This window comes from Petromyzon marinus, unplaced genomic scaffold, assembly GCF_048934315.1.
Source record: "Petromyzon marinus isolate PM22_M1 ecotype Great Lakes invasive population unplaced genomic scaffold, UKy_Petmar_22M1.pri1.0 PM_Scaffold_25, whole genome shotgun sequence".
In the NCBI taxonomy this organism is placed as follows: Eukaryota; Metazoa; Chordata; class Hyperoartia; order Petromyzontiformes; family Petromyzontidae; genus Petromyzon; species Petromyzon marinus.
In genome coordinates this window covers 478,006-504,130 of record NW_027423224.1, presented here as the reverse complement: position 1 = coordinate 504,130, position 26,125 = coordinate 478,006, and the positions used below count along the sequence as shown (strand labels likewise).

Genomic DNA, 26,125 nt, shown 5'->3' with positions numbered 1-26,125 from the left:
TAGGCACGGGAGAGGTGGTGGTGGTGTTTGTGGTTGTAGGCACGGGAGAGGTGGTGGTGGTGTTTGTGGTTGTAGGCACGGGAGAGGTGGTGGTGGTGTTTGTGGTTGTAGGCACGGGAGAGGTGGTGGTGGTGTTTGTGGTTGTAGGCACGGGAGAGGTGGTGGTGGTGTTTGTGGTTGTAGGCACGGGAGAGGTGGTGGTGGTGTTTGTGGTTGTAGGCACGGGAGAGGTGGTGGTGGTGTTTGTGGTTGTAGGCACAGGAGAGGTGGTGGTGGTGTTTGTGGTTGTAGGCACGGGAGAGGTGGTGGTGGTGTTTGTGGTTGTAGGCACGGGAGAGGTGGTCACGGACAGGCGGTGAGTGCCGGGTGATGGAGCGGGGGGGGTGAGGGAGTGGATTGCAGGGTGAGTGAGTTAATGAGGAGAATTAATAGGTGAGGAGGGTGAGTGAGTTGAAGGGTGAGGTGAGTGAGTGGGTGAGTGGTGAGTTCACGACAGGGAGATTGGGGCTGAGTGAGTGAACGCAGCGCACGGTAAAGATCCCCTGAGAGCATTCGCAAGAGTTGGACATTGAGTGCCGCTGTCAGGGTCCACACGCAAATTACTCACTTGGCATGATATACAAATTAACCATTTTAAACGATTATAACTTTTATAAAACGTACGCTATTTGCCAGAACTAATGCGATGTGCGTTTAGCATATTTGTAGCACGTTAACCAACGTCAACATCGTCATTTAGAGTAACCATTAGTCCATACGTGTCACTTGCTAATAGTCCCCGGGTCAATCACAACTTTGCCGTGCGTGCAGGCTTTGTCTCTGGCTGCTCGCTAGGGCTGCGATGCCTTTCCATGCCACAAGATGACGTTCATTGCTCCTTCCACACCGCGACAATATTTACTGCAGTGTTCTATAACGCGGTAGTTGCGTTGCTGAATAACACCGCGTTGTGTAAACTCCCTCGTTACAATGACTAATACAGGGTAAAGCACAGTCCGTGATAACAGCGTGAGATGCGTGTGTCGGCTGAACAAAGACTGAGGCGCGTGGGGAGCATCAGGAAGCATCCAGCAGCATCCCAATGCCTCGTGTGACGCTGTGCCCAGGCAGCCGAACAACCGCACATTCCTACTCGCGCGACGTGGTTCTGTTGACTCAATCGCGTTATATCCACTTAGCATCCGCGTTATAAAACGTGTTCCCTATTACATCCATCGTGCCATATCCAAATGGCGTTATGAAAACACGCGTTGAGGCAGAACGAACTCCATAAACTATTTTTATTTTACCAGGTGAGACCCACTGAGCTATGTGGCTGTTTTTCAGAAGCGACCTTTTCACAAATGATAGATCAGCGAAATGGCTAATCACATAGAAATGTGTAGCACCAGCCACAAATACTCTAGACATGGGATCCGCTTTGACAGGGCCAGTGTCTACTTAGATTCACTCACTCCGCCTATTGTCATGTGGCGTGTGCAGCTGCGTCGTGACACTTGGTAGAGTGCTGTCTTTGAGGCAGAGAACTTTAAAACCGTGTGCAGTGGTTAATTTGCTTAACAGCTTTACACTGAACTCCTTGCTTGTGGTAAAACATGTTTGCGACTTTGCTGATCGAGAACTATGCAGATTTAGATTCATAGTAACATGTACTTGGTGTGAGATGAACTTCCAAACAATTTCCTTTGCTCAACATCTTGGAATTAATGTCTTTTTAAATGGTCAGCTTAAGTGATTCCGTGATGTTTATGTAACTTGACCATTAAGATAATCTATGGAGCACAATTATTTCAATATTATTTGTCATAATTAAACTTTAAAATGAACCCATATGTGATATTATATTGCCTGATTATTTTATTTTTTAACGTAGTCTACATGCTCTTCTGGGGATATTACCCCACATTTACCATTCATTGATGTTCCCTTTGACATTGGTAATTGGCATTGTCATACCATAGTAATTCATGGGCAATTATGTTATTCTCTCTGTGTCTATCTGTCTCTGCATCTGTCTGTGTAGGTATCTCTCTCTGCCGGTGTGTTTTTCTCTATATGCGTCTCTCGTGTGTCTCTTTGTGTGTGCCTCTCTGTGTGTGTGGATCTCTCGGTGTCTGTGTCTCTCTTTCCTTTTCTACGATGTGGTGTTGTATTTACATGCAAATTCTACCTCTAGCCCCGCCCACTTACCCTTGGGCTGAGCTTATCTTAAGCCAATATAACTTCGTATTTCAGCAGCTTTCTCGCTATATTTTTTCACCTGATGATGGTTGCTTGTGTTGCGATCGAAACGTCGTGATCTATTATTTTTTTCTACCTACGTGACTTTACCGAAAGAACCAAAGAGTATTGTGGTTGTGATTTTGATAGTGATCGTTGTGGTGGAGGTGGTGATATTGATGGTGGTGTTAACGATAGCGGTGATTTTGGTGGTTGTAATGGTGGTATTGATGGTGGTAATGGTGGTTGACTATTACCCCTCTCGTGTCCTTACTTCCACCACCAGGTTTAAGAATCTGCCGGTGTCTGTGCTGGAGGTGGACGTCTGGATATCTGTGCGGTCTGGAGCGGTGGACAATAGACTCCTGCAGCTCAACCAGGTGGACGCACTGGGCAGGGAGCAAGATGGTGGTGGCCTTAGAGACCCACTTACTCCCACAGAGAGCCATAGACTCACTCAGAGAGAGCACTCACACAGAGAGCCAAAGTCTCACTGACACAGAGCCATAGACTCACTCACATGGAGACACATAGACTCACTCAAACAGAGAACCATTGATTAACCCACACAGAGAACCACAGAGTCACTCGCACAGACTCACACAGAGAGACATAGACTCACTGACGTAGAGGACTATATGCAGTACATCCTCGTCTTTTATGTAATGTGTTTCGCTTAGCGCACACCACACCCACTATAACTCGAGTAGCACATGACGGACTGCACTTATGAGTGGTGTGGGTGTTGGCAGCGTTGTTCTGTATTGCTGGGAGCTGATGCTGTACTGGTGCGCACTGTGTTACGTGGCGTGTCATCCTCTTCCTCAGCCTTTGTTCCAGCATCTGTGTGTAGTGTCATCTCACTCACTCCCTTATAGTTTTCACTCATCATATCTCCATTTCATGTCCTTTGTATGTATATTGATGAATGTAACATTTTTTTATTATTATTTGGCTGCTATAAATTTCCACGTCATAAGCTACTTCATTCATCTATAATTTGTGGCCAGTTCGCTTCTGAAATAGAAGCTAATAGCTTAGAGGGCTTTACTAGGTAAGATAAAAATAGTTTATTTTTATTTTTTTGTGATTTGCTTACCTTTCCTATACTTTTCACTTCGATTGTGTTTTTGCATCGTTTGTTCTTGTAACTTTCTGTACCACCCCAACTGGAAATCTGTGAAAAAGGGCTTTTTAGATTCCTCCAGTATAAATAAAGATTATAATATAGATCTTCTACATATACACAACACATTTAAAATAAACATAGAAAACAGTGTACTGTACTCTCAATTAAAAATGATAATAAAAGTTATATTGTGCTAAAACGGAGTCTCCCCCTTTACCGTTTTTCCTTGTAGAAAAGTTTTCTGCTTGACGTAAAATAGCTTTAAGCAGCAATTTTCGACAACGCAACCCCCGCGTTAAGCAAGGATATGTTGTACTCACTTACACAGAGAGACATAGTCTCCAACTTGATTTGGCACTTTCGTGACTGCAGGAATTACTCTTTGGTTATTTCGGTAAAGTCACGTAGACATAGACTCGCACAGAAAGCCACAAACTCACTCGAACAGAGAGACTTGGAGTCAATCACACAGAGCCATCGACTCATTCAAACACAGATGATGATAACAGATACCCATGAACTCACATTGAGACCCATGGACTCACACAGAGACCAGTAAACTTACCAGACCCGTAGACTCACAGAGACGCATAGACTTACAGAGAGGTATAGACTTACACAGAGACCCATAGACTTACAGAGAGGTAAAGACTTACACAGAGACCCATAGACTGGTGAACGAGATTTGAACTCGGATCACCAGATTTGTAGCACAGCACATTCGCCGATACACTACCGTTCACCTTACACACTCACACACGCACTCACATGCTCACTCATTCACGCAACCAGACGCTCACTTACACATTCAATCAATCACTCAATCACTCACACACTCGCGTTTTATTGCATGTAGCAATATCTTCAGGAGCTAAATGTCAATTATTGAGGTCTGTTAAGATAAGCGAGTGTGTGGGTGTGTGGATGACATAGCAATAGTGGGTGAGTAGGTGAGTGAAGAGGTGAGCTCAGTAGCATGTTGCAGGTCTTCCCGAGGACAAGGCGGGTCATATTTAGGGTGTGTAACATGTTGATTGACTGGGTTGAGTGTTGTGTTTGTGAGCGAGTAGGTGAGCTCACTCGAATGTCGCAGGTCTCGCCCAGCGTTTTCCAATCAAAGATTAAACAGATGAATGAGTGGTGGGATTTTTGTTATTGTTTTCAGGTGAGCAGCACCACCTTAACATAAATATCTGTATTACACCTTCATCCATGTAATAGCTGTGTCCGTCTTACACCTCCATTTTCTTAGAAGCCTCTGGATTTGACATAGGGCATCTTTTTCTGTGTGTGTGTCTGTGTGACCCAGTCCTGAACCTTCCCTCGGTCGACTCACCCTCTAAAGAGTACCTGGTGCAGTGTCTATAATAAACATCAGCAATTTGGAGAGACAAAGGTGGCCGCGTGCATGGTGTTGGCCACATCACATTCCCACAGCGAATTTTGTCGAACCATCGAACAAAGGCGGTCGCTGCATCGCACTTTCAGAAGCGCTTCTGCGGCCGTCTCGAACGCTCTTCCTTCTGATATTAGAAGCCACTGGAGCTGTGCACTTTTACATCTAGATTGACAACTCATTTTTTTAGAACTACTTTTTGTGCTTACTTTGTTGCCCTTCCCCTGCACCTCCGATTAGCACGGTTGGCTACGTACCGTGCAAAAGAAGTTCAACATACAAAATACATACCACCCCCTCGTGTGTTCCACAGCACAAGGCTCCACAACTTGCCCTAACATGTCTATTGAGGCTACTTTGGTGACCTGTGTGTGTGTGCATAATTAATTATCATTATTTTATTAAATGGCCTTCATCAACAAAGGACATGAGTCCATTGAGGGACGGGGACAGCGTGGGACCCTTCGTGGAGCCGATTCTCGCAATGGCGGAGGAAGAGTTGGAGGGATGCAGCAGAGGAGGGGGTGGCACCGCACGATGTTCGTGCTGAGAGTGAACGTGGCACTGGGGGAGGCTCCGGAGTTGGGCCTCTTCAGGGCGACTGGCGATAGAGTGGAGAAGTCGAGGTGAGAGTGACTCGGGGAATGGGGGTGAGGTGAGTGGAGGGGTGACTCGGGGAGTGAGATTAGTGGAGGGGTGACTAGGGGAGTGGACGTGCACCTGATTATGCACGAATGTGAGTGGACTGCCCATGCATTCATCATCATTATGGGCATCATCACCAGTGGTAAATCCACTGTTTGATGAAGGCCTCCCCAAACCAACGTCACTTCTCGTGACGCCTGCGCTGTGACAATCGGCCCCAGCACCTCCTGTGCATGAGCTTCCCACCTCCTCCCCTCCAAGTTACTCTTGATCATCAGCCATCGTCACTTCCAGAAACGTTTTCAACTGCGTGTTGCTCTTTCCTTCTCATCATGGTCAACATGAGGAGGGATCCTACCTCTGTGTATGTTCTCTCATCTGCGCGTTCCTCTGTCTTGGTGTGATTTCGAGCACGCGTCTCTGCATGCTTCTCTGCGCAGGGTTTGTTCTGTACGTGTTTTTTGAGCTGGTGGCCGCGTCTGAACCGTGTCGTACCCGTCAGGATGCCACTCAATACAAAACAAATGGAAGGAGTGAAATTATCTTGGGACCACAGCCTTGTCTCAATTCTTCACCCCTGGTGTACAAGTCAGCAGCTGGGACCATCACTGTTATCCATTAACATGTACGGGCTGCTAAGGATTCTCTTCATCTCTGGGTCTCTACCTCTAAATGATGACTGAGTATTGACCGCAGTGCATTTCTCAGCTCTATCGAGTACCCGGTAAGATCGAGAAACTCTCAGCTCACACGGTGGCTTCGGGTGATCAGCCAATGAATACATCAGGATGTGCACCCTCATGAATAACAAACGTGCATTGCGGAAGGTGCCGACTGACTGCCATGCTGCATACTGCTGTATAAATAACCCACCCACACATGCACAAGCCTGTGTGGGTATGCGTATTATCCGGTAATTGTATAGTGTTTCGCGTATTGCGCGATGAACTTGGCAACACCAGTACCGATGAACTAAAGTGGTTTTGGGCTAACCCGATGTCGACTCAGCCTCCAATGAGTACCTGGTGTGGTGTGTAAACATCACTACTCGGGAGATAAAGGCGGCCAGGAATGGTGCTGGCCACCCTCCCCATTGTGTACCATGCTGGCTTTCATAGTTGCTCGCTAAAAGCACTTGCCTCAAGAGTCCGTTGAGGTTATACAGACAACCTTTGTGTTTAATGTTTTAATTGGTGGCGGTGTAATTTTAAATGTAATTTTTTTTCATGGCCGACTTGCACTTTGGCCACTTCCAGACCCAACAAATAAATCTGTTCCTTTTCTTGGTGGCGGTGGTGACGGTGGTGGCGGTGGTGGCTTTGGTGTATATTTATAGAGTGCCTTCTCTCTTGACATAACAAGCACAAGGCGGTGACAGAATGGAATGATTTAGATGGCAGGGGTGTACAAAGTTTGAGGAATAAGTGACAGCGATAGACAGTAATGGGATCGGAGAAGAGTAGGGACGAGAAGGAGTGGAGGCTTAAAGGGAGAGAAGAGGTAGAGAATGGGCAATGGAGAGGAGGTGGGGCTTTATGGGAGGAATGGAAGAAGGTTAAGTAGAGGGACCATAAATGAGGTTTGGCACAAAGAGGAGGGACAGAGACAGAAGATTGGGAACAAAGAGGACGAGAGAGGACATGGAAGGAGATGAAAGAGGCAAAATTATGTAGGGCAAGTCCATGGAGAGGTTTAAAGACCAGCGACAGGTATTTTAAAAGACAGCGGTAGTGAACGAGAAGCCATTGGAGTTGAAGGAGGAGAGGCAAAGTGTGAGAATTAAAGGGGAGATTGAAAATAACTCGTGCAGAATAATTTTTTATTTGGTGGAGGGGAATGAGGGCAGATGCGGGGAAATCAAGAAGAAAATTACATTTGTAATTAGAGGTAGCTCTGTTATATCAACTTCTGTGGGTGACTGTCTAATACATATGTGGTTCATAAAGCAGTGCACCAACCACAAATAACTCTGTCCGCGTGTGATTTTTTCTCACAATTTAAAGGATTTCAACTGCACGGCAGTGCGTACAGCTATAGACCCCTAAGTCGTATGCGCTGTGCAACTTTTAGGCCTTGTAAATATTCCCACACACATCTTCTTAATGCGATGTTTTTTTCAATTGTAGAGGATTATCATCGTTAAAATGTTTACTCAGGCACGTGTATATGCATAAACACGATTTGATCAAGACTAGTCACACTAGACTTTCGCGACTACAAAGTAGAGCAGTAATGCATGGTGCTGTTTTTGTTTTATTTTAATTACTTAGATTCACTCGGGGAGGGTACATGCGGAGTGTTTTTGTATCTGAACGTGTAAACGTGACTTTACTGTAAAAAAAAGTATACTATTTTCACTGATACCATTGTGAAATCTATTGTTTCCAGCCTGCATAATTTATATTTGTTGTGATTGGTTTTCTCATCATTTACAGATTTGATTACTGTTACCTTTAGACAACTGTGTATGGGGTCACCATAGTGTAAAGGTCATCTCCATATATGGGGCTGCCAGAGGCATATGGCAAGAGAAAGTATTGATTACCGTCCTGCACTAATGAGTCCTAATTAGACGAAACCGGTCCACAGTTGTCTTTGTCTCACTGCTGCCTGTTGCTGGGACGGCCACGTGTTCTCAACGCTTTGAGTCTGTGGTCTAAACCAGGGGTCCCCAACCCCCGGGCCGCGGACCGGTACTGGTCCGTGGCCTGTTAGGAACCGGGCCGCACAGCAGGAGGCGAGCGGTGGGTGAGCGAGTGAAGCTTCATCTGTATTTACAGCCGCTCCCCATCGCTTGCATTACCGTCTGAGATCCGCCTCCTGTCAGATCAGCGGCGGCATTAGATTCTCATAGGAGCGCGAACCCTACTGTCAACTGCGCATGCCAGGGATCTAGGTTGCGCGCTCCTTATGAGAAGTCGGAATCCGTAACTTATTTTAGTCTGCGCGTGGCCTGCCCATTATTGTATTTACCACTTCCGTCCGCGCCTTTTTCCCGCACTGCGCACTTGTCTCAGTCACAGTTTTGGTATAAAGCCCACAAGCTAACCCTCGCCAAAATGAGCAAAAAAGAAACGTCGCTGGAGAGCTTCTTTGAAAAGGGAGAAAGGCCCAATGATGACCACCCCCCCAGTCCGTGAAAAAAATGTCTTCCACGAAACTGGTCCCTGGTGCCAAAAAGGTTGGGGACCGCCGGTCTAAACGACAACTTGGTCACAAATTCAGTTTTTCTGAGCTGTTGGTCTAGATAAGTTGGAGAGGGTGGGTGCATGCATGCTGCACACCTATGTATGGTTTTTCATCTAAGATGACTCCCTGTCCCTTCAAATGCCGTGAATCCTACACGTGGAGGGTGATGGTGGTAACGATGGTGTGGGTGGTGACGTTGGTTACGGTGGTAATGATGGTGAAAGTGGTGACGGTGGTAACAATGGTGTGGGTGGTGATGATAGTGACGGTGGTGACGATGGTGACGGTGGTGATGGTGGTGATGGTGGTGACAGCGCTGACACTGGGACGCCTGCACGGCGCGACTGCCTCTCAAGGGCAAAGCTGGGCCACGTGGTTTGCGAGGAATGCAATCCCCTTTGCACTTCTAAAGGGCACCCCCAGTGGCAACTTTTTTTTAACAATAAGAGGGCGACTCAGCATTTCACCTGCAAGCGGCTTTGCTCTGTACGTAGGGGTGCTGATTGCTCGATGTAAAATACAATTGAGTAATGTCCGATTATCACGGTTGGCTAAGCACGGTGCAACAGAAGGTCGACATACATACAAGGATCTTATTGCAGCCTCGTAATTTAATAACACACTGATCCACATTCGCGCACTTAGCCACAAACACACGCGCAGTTGAGCACACCCACAGCTAGACGATAACGCGTGCTTCTCTCGTTATCTGCTGTCATCTGGCTCTCGTGATCGCCGGCTTTGCCTCGCCACAGCTGCTGTGGAGTCGCCTTTGTGCAGAATATAAATTACAATGTAGAAACGCATACAGCCCCTGTCTACTGATCTATTTTATCATCTGTAAAACAAGTAATCCTGATTTGTTTACAGATGTTTTACTAACTAAAAGTCTATCCTCCCTTGAGCGGGTGAGTGAGCAGATGGGTGTGGGTGGGTGAGCGGATGAATGTGTGGATGGGTGAGCGGGTGAATGTGTGGATGGATGGGTGGGTGAGCAGGTGGGTGTGGGTGGGTGGTGAGTGGGTGGGTGGTGAGTGGGTGGATGAATGGGTGGGTGGTGAGTGGTTGGGTGGATGTGTGAGTGAGTGGGTGAGCGAATGGGTGAGTGGGTGGGTGGTTGAGCAGGTGGCAGGTGTGTGAGTGGGTGGGTGAGTGAGCAGGTGGGTGGTTGAGCACTTGGGTTGGTGAGCGGGTATGGTTGGTGAGTGGGTGGGCGGGTGGGCAGGAGGGTGGTGAGTGAGTGGGTAAGCGATTGGGTGAGTGGATGGGTGGGTAAGCAGATGGTGGGTGTGTGAGTAGGTGAATGAGTGAGTGAGCGGGTGGGTGGACGAGCGGGTGGGTGGGTGGATAAGCAGATGGCAGGTGTGTGAATGGGTGAGTGAGCGGGTAAGTGAGCGGGTGGGTGGGTGAGTGGGTGGGTAGGTGAGCGGGTGGGTTGGTGAGTGGATGGGCGGGTGAGTAGGTGGTTGGTGAGTGTGTGAAGGAATGGGTGGATGGTGAGTGAGTGGTTGAGAGCGTGGGTGAGCGAGTGAGTGGGTGGACGAGTTGGTGGACGAGTGAGTGGTGAGCAAATCGGCGAGCGAGTTGGTGAACCGGTGGTGAGTGGGTGAGCGAGCAAGCGGGTAGGTGTATGAGTGGTGGATGGGTTAGGAGGTGAGCGGCTGGGTGAGCGAGTGGGTGAGCAGGCGGTTTGAGTGGGTGGGTGGTGAAGGGGTAGGTGAATTGCTGGATGGTGAATGGGTAACTGGCTGGTGGGTGAGTGGGAGGGTGAGTGAGTGGGTGAGCGGGTGGGCGAGTTGTGAGCGAGTGGCAGCGCTGCTCGTGAAGCTGTGAGTCTGTGTGAGTCTCTGTTTAAGCCTCCGTGTCTCTGTGCGAGTCTGTGAATCATGAGGTGAGTTTATTTGCGAGTCTTAGCGTGCGTCTTTGTGCGAGTTCACGAGTCTCCGTGTCTCTCTCAGGACCCCCTGGATGCGTTGAGGCAGCTCTGATCGCGTAACTGTGAATCTCTCAAGGCGGAGTTCTCCAGTGGAGAGTCTCGCGTCTTGTCCTGGACTCGCACCCAGGAGTCCTTCGCCCAGGAGCGCCTGGATCTGCTCCACTGCCAGGACCACTGCGTGCATCTCCACGGCAACCGCCGTAGCAATCGCGGCAACCAACATCACCACGATGGTCACCGTAGAGACCGCCATGATTATAACAACTTCCATCGCCATAGCAGCAACCACCATCACCACAGTAATCACCGTAGTTACCACCATCACTGTCAGCAACCATAGCGTAGCAACCACAATCAGTCTAGCAACAACCACCATCACCACAGCCACCAATATGGCAACGACAACACAGCAATCACCATCAACATAGTTGCAATCACAGCATAGAAACCACATTCACTCAAGCAGCAAACCACCATCACTACAGCAATCATCGTAGTAACCACCGTCACCAAAGCAACCACCATAACTGGAACCCAATAGGAATGAGTCATTATGTTGATGATGTTGACGATGATGTTTTTGTTGCTGCAAGTTGCAAATCAACTTGTTTCCAAAGTCCGTGTCTCCGCGATCTCTCTCCCTGCTATACTAAGGTTTTTAATTTTTGCCCCCCTGATTCTGCTGAAGATTTCCTCTTCATACTTCCTCGTCTCCTTGTTCTCGAGTGCCTCCTCCTCTTCTCATTGTGTTCTGGATGTCCGTTTTAGTTTTAGTCGTAGGTTGCATAGTACCAACCACTGAGGCATGGACAGTCCTAAACATGGGATTGGAAACTGCAAAACAGGGAGTGGCTCTTCTTTTGAATAAAACAATGAATGCGGTGTGGGAAGCTGCGAATCTCAAGTAACGGTGGGCTCACCTCCCCATTATCGGGAGTCAGGTAATGGTGGCTTGGTCACAGGAAGATGCGCTTGAGAGTCTTCCACTCTGGTGGTGGGTGTCCATCTCGGACCCCATTAAAGCCGACAGTGGCCTGGTTTCAGCCAGCTGATGAAAGTTGTAATAAATAATTTCATAATCACTTGCAGTTGGGGTTGGCATCGCCCCCCTCTCCTACTTATGCCCATCCATCCTTGGTTTAACCAGGCTGGATTGTGAGCTCACATCACGTGAGCTCTTTCGACGGGCAATGCTTGAGTTGACTGGGTCATCTAGCCAACATACCCAGCCACCACATGCTCAAGTAGCTTATGTTGGGGCAGATAGAGGGTTATAAACGGACATCACACAGGCTGGAAAAGAGATGGACTGATGCAGTAAAGGAGAATGTGGAGCCGAGTGTATTTGCTGAAGACGGCGCTCAGGGGAGAGCTGCATTTTGGGGACATGGGTGTTACGAGATAAGAAATAGGCTGAGCCATTGTCCCAAAGAGCACTTGACTCTAGAGCCTGTATGGCTATTAGGGGTTCTTTGTCTTAGCTTTTTGTGTGGAGGAGAGGGAAAGAGTGCTCCTAGCATAGAGAGAGAGAGAGAATTACAAATATAATGATAATAACAATGTTGTCCATCTATCTACGAAAACATCACCAGCATCCCAAGACTATTTTTTTAAGAAATTCCTGCCCTGGGACGGCTGACCATTTCCATGAAACAGGTGTTTGGCTTTGTGTGGGAGGGAACCAGAGTACCGGGAGAAACTCCACGTTGCACATGAGAGGATAACACTCACAGTTCTGCAACAGATGGAATTCACAGACCCGCTTGCTGTACTGTTGGATAAAGGCCTTCCTACATATTATCTGTAGTAATGCTTTCTTGCTATATTTCACCATTACGCCCATTATGGGTTGGTGAAGCGAGGGGGGCAGGACCGATTCTTCTGTCACTCGACTGATTTCAGGCCATGGGTTTCTAGTGCCGGTGCTCTAAGCACTGCAGCTGCTCCACCCGATATTCCTGTGCAACGTTGCACGTAAGATATTCTATCGCAATGGATTTTCCAGATGAAATATTTTCTAAAATAAAAAATGCAATGCAGGAAAAACAGAAAAACTGCCACGACACGGTGGGCAGGTGTGAGATAGAATGGATTAAAATGATCACGACTGAACACCCATGCCGAGCACACCGTAGTGGTGTTCACTTCATCTGGTGGCGAGATGTTAACGAACACCTTGTGAAAGGCCCAAGGCAGATCCCTGGGTTTGATCTTCCAAGAAGCTCATGGTCCACCCTAAACCGCATCCACTGCACAAACCATGGCAGATGCAGATACCTGATGCACAAATGGAAAATTAAAAACTCTCCAGTGTTCAACTGTGGTCATCCAGAACAGACCAATCAACATACAATGAAGCAATGTCCGATCCACATGACAATGACACACTGCGCTACTCTTGACGTGGTTATCTGGCTTGACCACCTGAATGTGAAATTGTAGTTGTTACTCTGCATCTACATCAGCCATCTGAAAACAGAAGACAAAATGATAGGGGAGGGAGGGGTAGAGAATGGGAAATGGAGAAGCGGTGAGGCTTTAAGAGAGGAACAGAATGAGGTTAAGGAGGGGGACTACTTAATGTGCTGGGGAAGATTATTCCAGTGTAGGTGTGCAGGGAGAAGGATTGAACGCAGGGAGATGGAGGAACAGAGAATATTGGGAACGGAGAGGACGAGAGGGGACATGGAAGGAGATGAGAGGCAAGAGAAGGTGGGGCAAGGCCATAGAGAGATTTGAAGATGAGCATCAGACATTTGAAAAGACAATGGTCGTGAACGGGAAGCCAGTAAAGTTGATGGAGGAGAGGCAAAGTGTGAGAATAAATGGGAGATTGAAAATAACTTGTGGGAAGTCTTTTTTATTTGTTGGAGGGGAGTGAGGGCTGATGCAGGGAGACCAAGACGACGAGAATTGGTGGTCCAGACGGTTAAAAATGAGAAAATGAACTAGCAGTGGGATAATAGTGGGAGGTATTAGTGATATAGTGGACGTGGCAAGTTATTAATTTGGCGGATCTAAATGGTAGTGGGCTGGGTTAGTGGTGGAGTGGGGGCTACGACTGGAGTGGGCAGGGCTAGTGGTGAAGTGGGTTGGACTAATTGAGGAAGTGGGCGGGCCTCGTCGCGGAGTGTGCGGGTCTAGTCGGGAATGGGCATCTCTAGTGGTAGTGTGGGCGGGGCTAGTGGGGGAGTGGCTCTGTGTATGAGTCTGGACGTTTTCGTGAGTGTGTAGATTTGAGTTGATATACGAGCCTCTTTGTGAGTGTGTTTGTCGAAGCGAGACTGTCTGTGTGCCTCTGTGCGAGTCTATGCACATGGCCTGGCACAAGCGTCGTGGTGATGTAACCGCCACTTAGTGGCGAATGGCGGTTGTTATTGAGTCTATGCAACCCTGTACGTCTAGCTCAGTGCGAGTACATTTCGCTGTTTGTCTTTTTGTATCAACATGCGTCTTTATATATCAATGTGAGTCTGTGGATCTCTGTGAGTTTATGGGTCTGTCTGAAACTGAGTGTCAGTGGAAGGCATTTGACTGGTAAGCCCTGTGATATCCACTTTTGTGGGCCACTTTCTAACACAAATGCTTGCACTGCATCATGAGATATCCAAACAGGTTATATTATTAGTCTCGTGACACCATTAGTAGGTCGATGAAAGTATTGGGTACAATATCAAAAATATGCAATAATATTGAAACCTTTAAATGGCAACGCCGCATGAGTAACCAGGAGAGTCCTCTTGTGAGTTACACCGAGTTTGTATTCTCCAGCACGTAGTCCATGCGAGAAGTTTGAATGCTTGACAAGCAAGAGAAGGAAGTGGAGTGAGCCATATGGAAATTTACTAAACCTCCTGCACCAAAAGCTCAATGCGCTGAAACTGAGAGCGCAGGAGTGGGGGTCACTGGGAGTCTCTTCTCTGTTTCCGTGTTTCATCATCACCACCTACAGTCACGGCTACCCCCAGACACAAATACAACACAAATCCCCCATATACAGTACACACACACAAGGAAACCATACACAGATCCCTCATGTAGTCTACACAGGCTGTTGGGGAAAGTGCAGTTAGTGAGCACCTATTCAGGCTGACATGGCACACGAGGGTGTGGTGTGGCCAGTGCCATGCTCGGCCACCTTTGTCTCCGCACTGCTGATGTTTACACACTGCGATGGGTACTCGGTTAAGGCTGAATATACAAATACAAATCTACACCTAATAGCAGAATCTGAATATTTATACTGGAGTAATCCAATGAGTGGAGTCAAGAGAGGACAGGAAATTACAACAACCAATATAAATACACGATGAGAGTGCAAACTATAGTAAAGGTGAACAAATCACTTAAAAATATGGAAACAAAATAAACTCTGTTTTATCATACCAGGTAAGGCCCAGAGCTATTATCTTGTTTTTCAGAAGCGACCTGGCCACATATAATAGCTCGAGGAAGTGGATTACCACTTGAAAATTTATAGTAGCAAAATAATCTAAACGGATGTTTCTAAATGTGGAGGGAAAAACTGGAGGACCCAGAGAAAATCTCCATGTGTCCACGGAGAGAACTTGAACACTCCACATGTACAGCAGGTATCAGGGTCGGACCCCCAAACTCCTGCATACCAGCCGAGGAAGATAGCATCACACCACCGTGGCGTCACTTAATACATAATAGCATGCAAGTTCAAATTACATCAGATCCCAAGCTTTGGAAAGGCAGTAAAACAACAGCAATACACATTTCCAGACCACACCGAGACAATGACAGTCTCCCAATAAAATTGTACATTTAAATTTAATTATTGGTACATTTTCTGGGTTCTTTCGGTAAAGTCACGTAGAATGGAAATAAAAAAATAAAGATAAAACAATAAAATAAAATTCTCCCTCAACGTTTCGGCCACAACACAAGTAGCCTTCTTCAGGTGAAGAAACAGAACTGTCGGGACAACAGCGCTTCAATGAACACTGCTAAGCTTGGCAGCGTCTTTAGGAAAACTACCCATATGGATGCTTACTTAAAACCGGATTCCCACCACCATCCATCCCAGAAGAATTCCCTCATCAAGACTCTATACCATAGAGCCCAATGCATTTCCGACCAGGAACACATTGCCAGTGAACTCGAGCACGTACACCAAGCTCTCAAGGCTAATGGTTACTCCGACTACACAATCCACAAAGCCATCACTCCAACCAAGAAGAAGGATCCTCTTGAGGAGCCATTCAAAACCATCACCTTACCCTACATTGCGGGGGTCACAAAAAAGATCTCCAAAATCCTGAATAAACACAAGATCCAGGTCCGATTCAACACAGTACATAAAATCCGTGATCTGGTTCCGTCTGTAAAAGATGTGGTTCCAGACATACAGTACCCGGGCGTCTACAAACTAAGTTGCCTCTGTGGTAGCAGCTACATTGGAGAAACCAAACGACATATCTCAGACCGCATCCGTGAACATAAAGCAGACTTGAAGCACAGTAGGACGAATACCTCAGCCGTGGCAGATCACTGTTATAATTCAGTGGGCTCACATGACATTGACTTCTCCAAGACGGAGGTTCTCTGCAAGCCATCCGGCTACCATGAGAGATTCGTTCATGAGGCCATCCACATATACAAACACAGACAATTTCAACCGAGAAGATGGATTTTGGCTTTGTAACCATTGGAAAGACGTTATAAACCATTTCGGTTCTTGATTGATTGTATTTTACGGTGACTTTCAGACCGCAGTCCATTCGCTGGCACTGCCTCTTAGTACCTTTCACACGACGGTCAATGGTATGGTTTTTAGCATGTTGTATAATAATAAATAGTATAACAGTGTAATGTTTAACATAATTCATAAGGCAATATATAGTATCGTAATTGTATAGTGAATATACAGCAGTGTTGTATAGAGTAGGGTTGGTAGAATAATACATAGTGTAATATTACAAGTCTAATATTTTATAGTCTAAAGTATAGGGTAGTGTATAGTAATGCATTGTATAATTCAATGGTGGGGTTTGTCTATGGCAGTGTATATTACGGTGTATAGTCGTGTAATATATAAAAAAAAAGTTTAATTGGAGGCATATCAATATAATGCATAATGTTAGAGCTTACATTGGGCTGTATATACGATATTATACAATGTAGTTTAGATTGGAAGGTTGTAATGTATAGTAGTCTAGTTTATAGCATAGTTGTAATGCAACACAGGATAGAGCAGCGCATCATGGCTGTTTCTCTTTCTCCCCCCTCCTCCGTTCCGAGCATAGATGGACTCGTCCGACTGAACAAAGCTTGTCGCTTTCCGTGGTGCTAACATTGAAAAGAAACCGCTACTTTTTTCGTCATAGAATTGTAATGTATAGTAACTCATTGCTAGTAGCTCAGCTGATTGGATAGTATATTGAGTTTATTGATAATGTTGATGTATACTCTTTAGTTATATTTGATAAAGTCACGTAGGTAAAAATAAAATAACAAAAATCACGACGTTTTGGCCACAACACAAGTGGCCTTCATCAGGTGAGGGACTGGACTGTCCAGAGGACAGCGTTGGAGTGAAGACAGCCAAGCCCAGGTCGCGTCCTTTAAGCTGTGTGGGAGGAAACAAAAGACGCCTTGACAAAGGAATTAGCATAAAATGATGTACTGGACCGGCACGGTTGGGGAGGGGGGGGGGGATTTTACATAATGTTGGTGTGAAGGGAAATAACCTGCTATTGAAGTTTGGGATACCACTACTTGAAAAAATATACTGTACCATTGAAAATTAGTATAATGTTTGGTTTGATTTAGAACATCTTTCCAATGATTGCTTAATTTGAAACCATCCTCTCGGTTGAAATTGTGTCTGTGTTTGTAAATCTGAATTGCCTCGTGGACAAATCTCTGATTAAAACCCGTGGGTTTGCAGAGAACCTTGGTATCGGAGAAAACAATATCGTGATCACCCACAGCGTTGTAAGTGATCAGCTACGGCAGAAGAATTTGTTCTGCCGTGTTTCAAATCTGATTTGTGCTCGCGAATTCGGTTAGAGACATGTCGTTTTGTCTCCCCGATATAGCAGTCACCACAGGTGCAGCTCACAGCTTAAAGGACGCGACCTGGGCTTGGCTGTATTCACTCCAACGCTGTCCTCTGGACAGTACGGTCCCTTCACCTGATGAAAGCCACTTGTGTTGTGGCCGAAACGTCGTGATTTTTGTTATTTTATTTTTACCTACGTGACTTTACCGAATAGAACCAGAGTATGGATCCTTGCAGTCACGAAAGCTTCAAATCTAGAATATTGATGTAGTTTATATTTTAGTTTTTTTTTATCAGTTTACTATTTGGTATTCATTATACAGTGTAGTGCATACCCAGTTACTTTACGTTAATAGCTCAACTTATTGAAGAATATATTGAGTACATGTATTATATTGATGTAGTTTATTCTTAGTTCTTTCACATCGGCTTATTGTACGACAGTTGGGTAGTTGCAGTTCTTTAGCGTCAATATACTAAATGCCTCTGTTGATATGTAAACTCTGACTTTAACATAGCTACTTCCATGACCAGTTACATGCTAATCTCCCAGTTACATGCTAATTTCTGACTTTAACACTCTGCTAATCCAACACATTAACACAGCTACATCAATGATACATTCTTCTGTTGATATGTAAACTCCTTTGTCAAGGCGCTCTGCTCCTCCCACCCAGCTTAAAAGACGCCGCCAAGCTTAGCAGTGTTCATTGAAGCGCTGTCGTCCTGACAGTTCTGTTTCTTCACCTGAAGTAGGCTACTTGTGTTGTGGCCGAAACGTCATGAGAATTTTATTTTATTATGTTTTATTTTTATTATTTTTTTCCATTCTACGTGACTTTACCAAAAGAACCAAGAAGATGAATCCCTGCAGTCACAAAAGCTTTAAATCGAAATTTATTGATATTGTTAAGCATTCCGAGGCTGTTGAAGTGCTGTTATTCGGTATATAGATATATGTTGACATAGAAATTTGAAATATCAGGTGTATTTTTAACCTGTTTTTTTTACCTGGATAGCCTAATTTGCAAGTGTGACCTGACACCAAAAAATAAAACTAATAAATTAGAGCAATGAAGCAAAGAGAAATCAGAGCAAAAACAACTTTAATGCAAGAAATGAACATTCCACAATCATTACATTTCGATTTAAAGCTTTCGTGACTGCAGGGATTCGTATTCTTGGTTATTTCGGGAAAATTCTCACGACGAAATGTCGTGAGAATTTAAGTTAAATTTTTATTATTTTATTATTTCCCTTCTACGTGACTTTACCGAAAGAACCAAGAATATGAAACAATCATTAATTAAACAAAATAAATCACGTTACAGTTGCAACACAAGCGCCCGTCTTCAGGTGACAATCGCGATAGCCGCGATGTCTGCTGCGAGCAGCACGATGTCTGCAGCAGACACACCAATTGAAAGTTAAAATACATACATTTTAAACAGATATAGGATGACTATCGAAGTCATACGTAAAGTGGCTAAGATATGTGCATGTTGTGTGATACACACCTCTATGTACGCACCAGTGATGTGCGGTGAGGTCAATGGCTGGGGAGGCACTGGCTAGTGTCAGAGCCAGATTCACATAGAGGGCGTGGCCTCACGGAGGGGGGCGTGGCCTCACGGAGGGGGTGCGTGTTAGACACGTCCCCCTCAGTTATAGCTGCCTCCTCTGGTGCTTTTTCATTGCAATTTCATGACGAGACCAGCGAGCCTAAATATATTTATACACATACGTGAAATAAGTTACCTCGAGTATGGAAGGCGAGGACATGAAATGAAGGGGTCTACAAACATTACACACACGAACATATGCACACACAATTTGTGAAGTAGTGAATGCGAGGTGTGCAAGTCTCACACTAGCTCTTTACATCTGTGCAGTCCAGGCTGAAGCCTCTTCATTTCCTCGGTGCCAATGCCGCAGTCAAACAGGTTGAGTGTCTCCACAGGTTCCTCTCGATGCAGCAGGATCGAGGTGATGGCAGCGCAGTCTGGCAGGGACAGCCTTGTGAATGACAGGTCTATCTCAGTCATGGACCGAGTGGCATCACTCATGGACTTGCGGTCGTGCAGCTCGTGCACACAGTGCAGGAGACTGATGAGCCTGTGTTTGTCAACCTTCTGATTTTCCATGTTGTGATTGAGCCACTCGATTATTTCCTTTTGAGAATCTGCAGATGGAGGATCCAAGATACCCTCAAAGAACATCCATGGAGTGCTTGATGCTAGTCCACAAAAAAACCTCTGAAACACATCAAACCTCCCATCTTTGCTGTCCTCAATAGCTTTGATTATGTCACTCACTGGCCGTGTTGAATGTGTCAAATGCATGGCTATTGCTGCAAAGAATTCCTGGATTGTTAAGTGTGAAAACGAATAACAACTCCCTTATTCTTAGTTCTTTCGGTAAAGTCACGTTGAAGGGAAACAACAAAATAATAAAACGTGACTTTACCGAAAGAACTAAGAATATGAATTACTGCAGTCACGAAAGCTTTAAATCAAAACAACTCCCTTGTTTAATGCCCTCACATGTGAACACTTTGTTGATGAATGTACTTCCTAGTTCAGAAGAACTAACAACACACTCTTCTAGATCTTTTTGGCTGAACACCTGGATGTTTTGCTGAACCCCTTTCAGAGCCATATTTGCAAGAGACAATAAAATTTCCTTGGCTCCGTGGCTGCCACGTCCATGGTGTTCTACGAGCCCAAACACGTATTGTGTGAAGAGGTCGGTCATTGATTTGAGGATAATCTCAGAATGATCAGACTTTTGTAAATGTTCCTTCAGTGTAATGGCTGCTATATGACAGAATGAAGGGTTCTGGGACAATGTATTCACTGTTTCATTTTCCTGCAGGAGCTTGAGTACTCTTTCTGCTAGATTCCTATCTTTGTAAAAATTGCGTAAAAATTATATTTTATCCTCATGGGAAAACCCAGCAATTTCAACAGCTCGATCAACATTCACTCCACTCAGCTGCGCCATGGCAATAGGTCTGGTCGTTATCAAGACCGAGGCCCTGGGCAAGAGGTTTCCATTCACTAGTGCAGCAATGATGCCTTCTACTGTTGCCGTCTTACGTGGATCAGTGCAAGCATTGGCATAGTGAAGGCACTTTCCAAACTCATCCAACCCATCCATAACAAAAAGGGTTCTCTCTTGGTTTGCGTAAACCTCATCCGCTTTTTTTCCCAAACATGAGTGCAGCAGAGAAAACAGCTCTGCGAGTGACACCTCTCCAACATCATTTATCTCCCTGAACGTTATGAGCACGATGTGCTCAAAGCGTCGTGCAAACACTCTCTCACCTGACAGCAGGCTGTGCACAATGAATTTGCTCAACATGGTTTTACCGCTGCCTGGAGTCCCAACTACAATAACCAGTCGGGGGTGTGTTTCTTTTCCAATGAGATCAAAGATATTATTGTAAGTCATCCCTTCTCTCTGTGCTCTCTTCATCAGCTCCTTGTGCTGTTTGCCTCTCGCTAGTAACTCGTGCTGCTTGGTTTCTTGATGGCGGTAGTAGGGAACCAGAATTGGCTTCACCATTCTCTCCAGCAAAAATACTGCAGGTTCTCCAGGTCGTGCGTTGTAGTCTCGTGTTAATGATGTCAGCTTCAGCAAGAATTCTCTGTAATCATCACCAGGGTTATCTAAATTAAACAAATCATTTAAAAAACAAATTAGTTTCATTTACACTAAAAAAACATTCCTATAACAGACAAATATGTTTAAAATAAACTACGTAAAAAAAAGCATATTTCATCATGGAAAATGTATTGCCATCATGTACATCACAAATTATTGTGTGGACATTTTCCCGATGTGTATTCTACATATCTCAACAAAAATTTACCACCACTTGTCTTGTTTGTTTTGCATGTGAAACAAGATAGTACCACCACATTTGAAATTACGATGTACATCAGCATAATCCCAACCTAATGCTATCAATTTGTGTCTAAAATGCACTGTTGCCTTGTCCTACAATTATTATTTTTTGTTGTTTAGGATGTTGAATTTTACTTTTTATATTTCACTGGTATTGGGGTTGTGTTTCCTTTTCCATTTCAAGCTGGCCTACATCACCTAGCAAGGGGGCTACACTGTGGTTGAGTGCAGTACACCAGGCACGGTCCTAGCAGCAGAGAAGATGAAGTGCTTTCACCTCCACAACAGCCACATGAATTACAGAATTCGTAGCATCCCACGTGTTGCATCGTAGGTTCACTTAAACTTCAAATAATCTGGTTACTGCATCATCAGCAAGCACTGTGGCATCCACTACATTGGGGAGTGTCGATTTCCAATAGCAAATTTGCTCAACAACTTCCATCTGCTTTCCAAGTAAACACTGAACCCAGAGGCGCACCACTTGGGCAATGTTGACCATAAGAACCGTGATACCTCTGTATCTGATGTTATTTTAATCTCTCGGGAATCATATATTCAGAGTCATTTAATCACGTCGACTTTTTTTCTAAATGAGAGGGATACAAATTTGACGTTTAATCTGGAGTGAATTATAACCAATCCAGTTTCAGTTTCATTTATTTTGTATAGCCCTGTGAGCCATTCGGCTCTTGAATCGGGTGCAACCGCAACAAATAAAAACAGGAAAAAGAAACATCTTAAAGTGACTACGCGCAAACAGAAAAATCCAGGAAAAAACAGCAAAGTCTTCCAGAAAAAGCACTGTATATCAATGCTGTGTGCAAAAATCCCAGTGGGATGCAAGTCAAACAATAACAACCATAAGACAATTTAGAGTAAAGTTATCAGTCTAACTCTGTACTACAACAAACAAATATGGCTAAACCAAAACGTTTTCGAAATCACCAAAAGAAAGCTATAAAAGCAATGGAACAGTGATCATAAGAACTGATTGAAATTTTACAATAAACGATATAAATAACATGTACTACCAAACTTTGCAGCCATAGCTGGCTGCATGAGTCACTCCATAACAGCAGGAGTATCAGTAGGAGTGTCAACATTTTTAAAGAGTTAAGAGGATAGAGTAGGTTCCGTTTCATGAGTCAATGGCAATAAAAGGCTGGGTGTCCTTAGAAATAGCAGTGATAGCTAGTCAATATAAAAAAAATTAGGAGTAAAAAATGTCCACAAAGGAGGAGACATTGTACTGAGAAGAGCAGATAGCCAAGGACGGAGCCATGTGGAACACCATAGAATGGGGGCTTCTGAACGGAAGGCAGTCATTGCTTGGAAAAAATAGGGCTCACTTTTAGAGGGTGAAGCAGAAGCAGTGGGGAAGTGTGTGAGAGATGCCTGCGTAGCAATGCCGATTCAAGAGGATGGAGTAGAAGCAGCTTCCATAATTTAAGAGAGGTGGTCATTCACCCTGCAGTTTCAACGACATGGCCTTGGTGGAATCCAGATTGTACCAAGTCATGGAGACCATGGCAGCAGATGGGTTTGCTGCCATGGCCAAACATCTTGGGCTTGACACTTGAAAGAGCTTCATAGCTCATTACATTCTTCCAGCTGAAATAAAATGTCTGTGTCTGAAGAGGTGAGAGAAAATCACCATGTTTAAGTCTTTTGCAAGGAAAATGAGGTGTAGGATAGGACAGAAATTCAGGAATGTTGGGGTCCAGTGTGGATGTAATGTTTTGATACTGACACACATTTCCATTATCCATCCATCCTTTCCTCCAAGTTGCTGATTCCTTGTACATACCCTGCTATGGAATGGAATATTAATGTCCTCCTTCTGAGAGGAATGTTGTCATGCAAGGGTGGTGCAGTTTGCTAATATTAAATGACAATTCATATAAGTTCAAAGCAATTATTTCACTTAAATTTGCCAGAGACATGCAAATGAATATGTGAAGTTTAGCATCACTCACGAGAAGCTGCTCCAGGGATGGCTTTACCCGCAGTTCAGCTCAGATCGACACCCATCACGTTGAGCTGCTGCTCATGCTGTGATATCCACTGATCCATGAGAGGGATCTCGGATCTCAGCGGCACCAGCACGGCTTCAATGAATCTCATGCACACTTCTTCTCCCTTGCCGAGCACCAGGTCAACCAGGTGCCGTGTTCGCACAATGGGGTCATTCTCGTTTTTGAGGGACGCGTATTCGCCGTACAGGACTATCTCTTCTTTGGTTCTTTCGGTAAAGTCACGTAGAATGAGAATAAAATAATAAATTGATAAAATAAAATAACACAATAATATTCTCACGACGTTTCGGCCACAACACAAGCGGCCTTCATCAGGTGAAGGGGGCGAGACTGTCTGGTAGGACAGCGCACTCCAGCGCTGTCCTACCAGACAGTCTCGCCCCCTTCACCTGATGAAGGCCGCTTGTGTTGTGGCCGAAACGTCGTGAGAATATTATTGTGTTATTTTATTTTATCAATTTATTATTTTATTCTCATTCTACGTGACTTTACCGAAAGAACCAAAGAAGATGAATCATTGCAGTCACGAAAGCTTTAAATAGGACTATCTCTGTTTGACAGGAATGGTCAAGCACTTCTGAAGACTTCGCCTGGAGGTATTCCTGCAGTTTCACTTTGTTGGTTCTAATAATCTCATATGCAGGATCATTTGATGCCATCACGACCAATGCATCGAGTCACCTGAGGAAAATGAAAACAAACCACGTGTCACCTGTAAGCATAGTCATGTAATTTTAGCCAGGTAAAAGAAATAATAATTATAAAAATAAAATGTTGCTACTAAATTCTAAGAGGTCTCGGTTAGGTACAATTGTGACTCTAGCTATTTGATCGTGAATACATTGGGTTATTTAAATTGTAATAAAAGCTTAAAATTGTTATTGGAATATATAGAAATACGTAAAATTGCATCGAAACACTTTAGGCATCTCAAAACACTCTTCAGTGCAAGCATTTGAACATTCACATGAACACAACACTACGATAAAAAAGTAAAATGTAAACCTAATTCAAAACACCACACAGGTTTAGCAGATTAAGCAGCTGTGTGACACCACGTGCTCACTGCCTCGACCATCGTGATGCCACGCAGACGGCGAATTGCGCTGTAATGTGCAATGATGGAGATAGCGTCACCTCTAGTTGAGTGACGATTAGAGGGTGGGAGCCAGGTTTGATCTTGGGTAGTCCCTATGTAGTGGGCACTCCCATGCTCTCAATGTATGGGTAGAGGGTGCTCTGAGGTTGTCTAGAAGTGGTATGACGTCACATACCGCGTTCCCAGCAACGGCTGGCGGGGCCGTTTGTGAGGGGGCCGGGGGAGCTGACGGAGGGAGCCGACGGGGCCGGGGGGGGGGCGACGGAGCCGGGGGCGGGGGGCGACGGAGCCGGGGGGGGGCGACGGAGCTGGGGGGGGGCAACGAAGCCGGGGGGGGCAACGGAGCCAGGGGGGGGGGCGTGGGCGACGGAGCCGGGGGGGGGGCAATGGAGCCAGGGGGGGGCGATGGAGCCAGGGGGGGGCGATGGAGCCAGGGGGGGTTCGACGGAGCTGGGAGGGGGGGGCGACGGAGCCAGGGGGGGGGCCGATGGAGCTAGGAGGAGGGGGCGACGGAGCCGGGGGGGCGGGGGCCAGACGGAGCCAGGGGGGGCCGACGGAGTTGGGGGGGCGACGGAGCCGGGGGGGGGGGCGACGGAGCCGAGGGGGGGGGCGATGGAGCCGGGGGGCGGGGGGGGGGGCGATGGCGCGAGCAGAGGGAGCCGACACTGACTTTCTCATACATTATGCACTGACTCACTCACACATCATGCACTGACTCGCTCATCATGCGCTGACTCGCTCATCAGGCGCTGACTCGCTCATCATGCGCTGACTCACTCACACATCATACACTCGCACAACCACTGACCCATTCACTCATCATACACAGGTTCACTCATCGTGTGCTGGCTCACTCGCACATCATACACTCACTCTGCCGCTGACTCACTCACACATCATACACTGACTCACTCATCATACGCTGACTCGCACATCATACACTCACTCAACCTAATACTGACTCAATCATCATATGCTGACTCGCACATCATACACTCACTCACGCTGCTGCTGACTCACTCACACATCATACACTGGGAGTGTCGTGCTGCCAGCTATGGCTGCAGGTTTTGTCGTACGTGTTATGTATATCGTTGTTAAATTTAAAATCACAGTTCTTATGATTACTGTTGTTACATTGTTTTTTTAGCTTTATTTTGGTCTGGTTGTGGTGTAATAGGTTTCTGCAATGTAGATTCATATTTTGTTTGTTGCGGTTGCACCCGACTTAAGAGCCGCATGGCTCACAGGGCTATACCTAATAAATGAAACTTGAAAACTTGAATACGCTTCACGGAAATGAGTAAACATGACCTTTTGTGGAGGTAGTGTTTGTGTGGGAAAGCCAAAACTTAAAGTACACACATGAGGCAGCGTCAATGTTACTGTAATGTTCATTATGTTAAATAAATCACTTATACAGGACAGCAGTGGTCCATGCGTCTGTGCAGCCACCTTCCTACGACTTTGAATCTCCACCTACATTGTCTCTTAGGAATCCTTCAAAATGAGCGGCACGTTACATCATCATCA

The 26,125-nt window shown here is 45.6% G+C and overlaps 1 protein-coding gene and 1 long non-coding RNA gene across 2 annotated transcripts; one reads left to right on the top strand and one right to left on the bottom strand.

Moving 5' to 3' along the window:
• Window positions 1–2,423: 2,423 nt before the first annotated feature.
• LOC142923031 (uncharacterized) lies at window positions 2,424–4,744 on the top strand. The gene is made up of 2 exons (XR_012940480.1): window positions 2,424–2,600; window positions 4,659–4,744. It is a non-coding gene; the product is annotated as an uncharacterized LOC142923031 (long non-coding RNA).
• Window positions 4,745–14,336: 9,592 nt separating this feature from the next.
• On the bottom strand, window positions 14,337–23,716 carry LOC142923048 (protein NLRC3-like). Its single transcript, XM_076063987.1, is given in 2 exon segments — window positions 14,337–21,216; window positions 23,434–23,716. A coding segment is annotated over 1 exon segment (867 nt). The 5' UTR covers window positions 20,909–21,216; window positions 23,434–23,716; the 3' UTR covers window positions 14,337–20,041.
• Window positions 23,717–26,125: the final 2,409 nt, after the last annotated feature.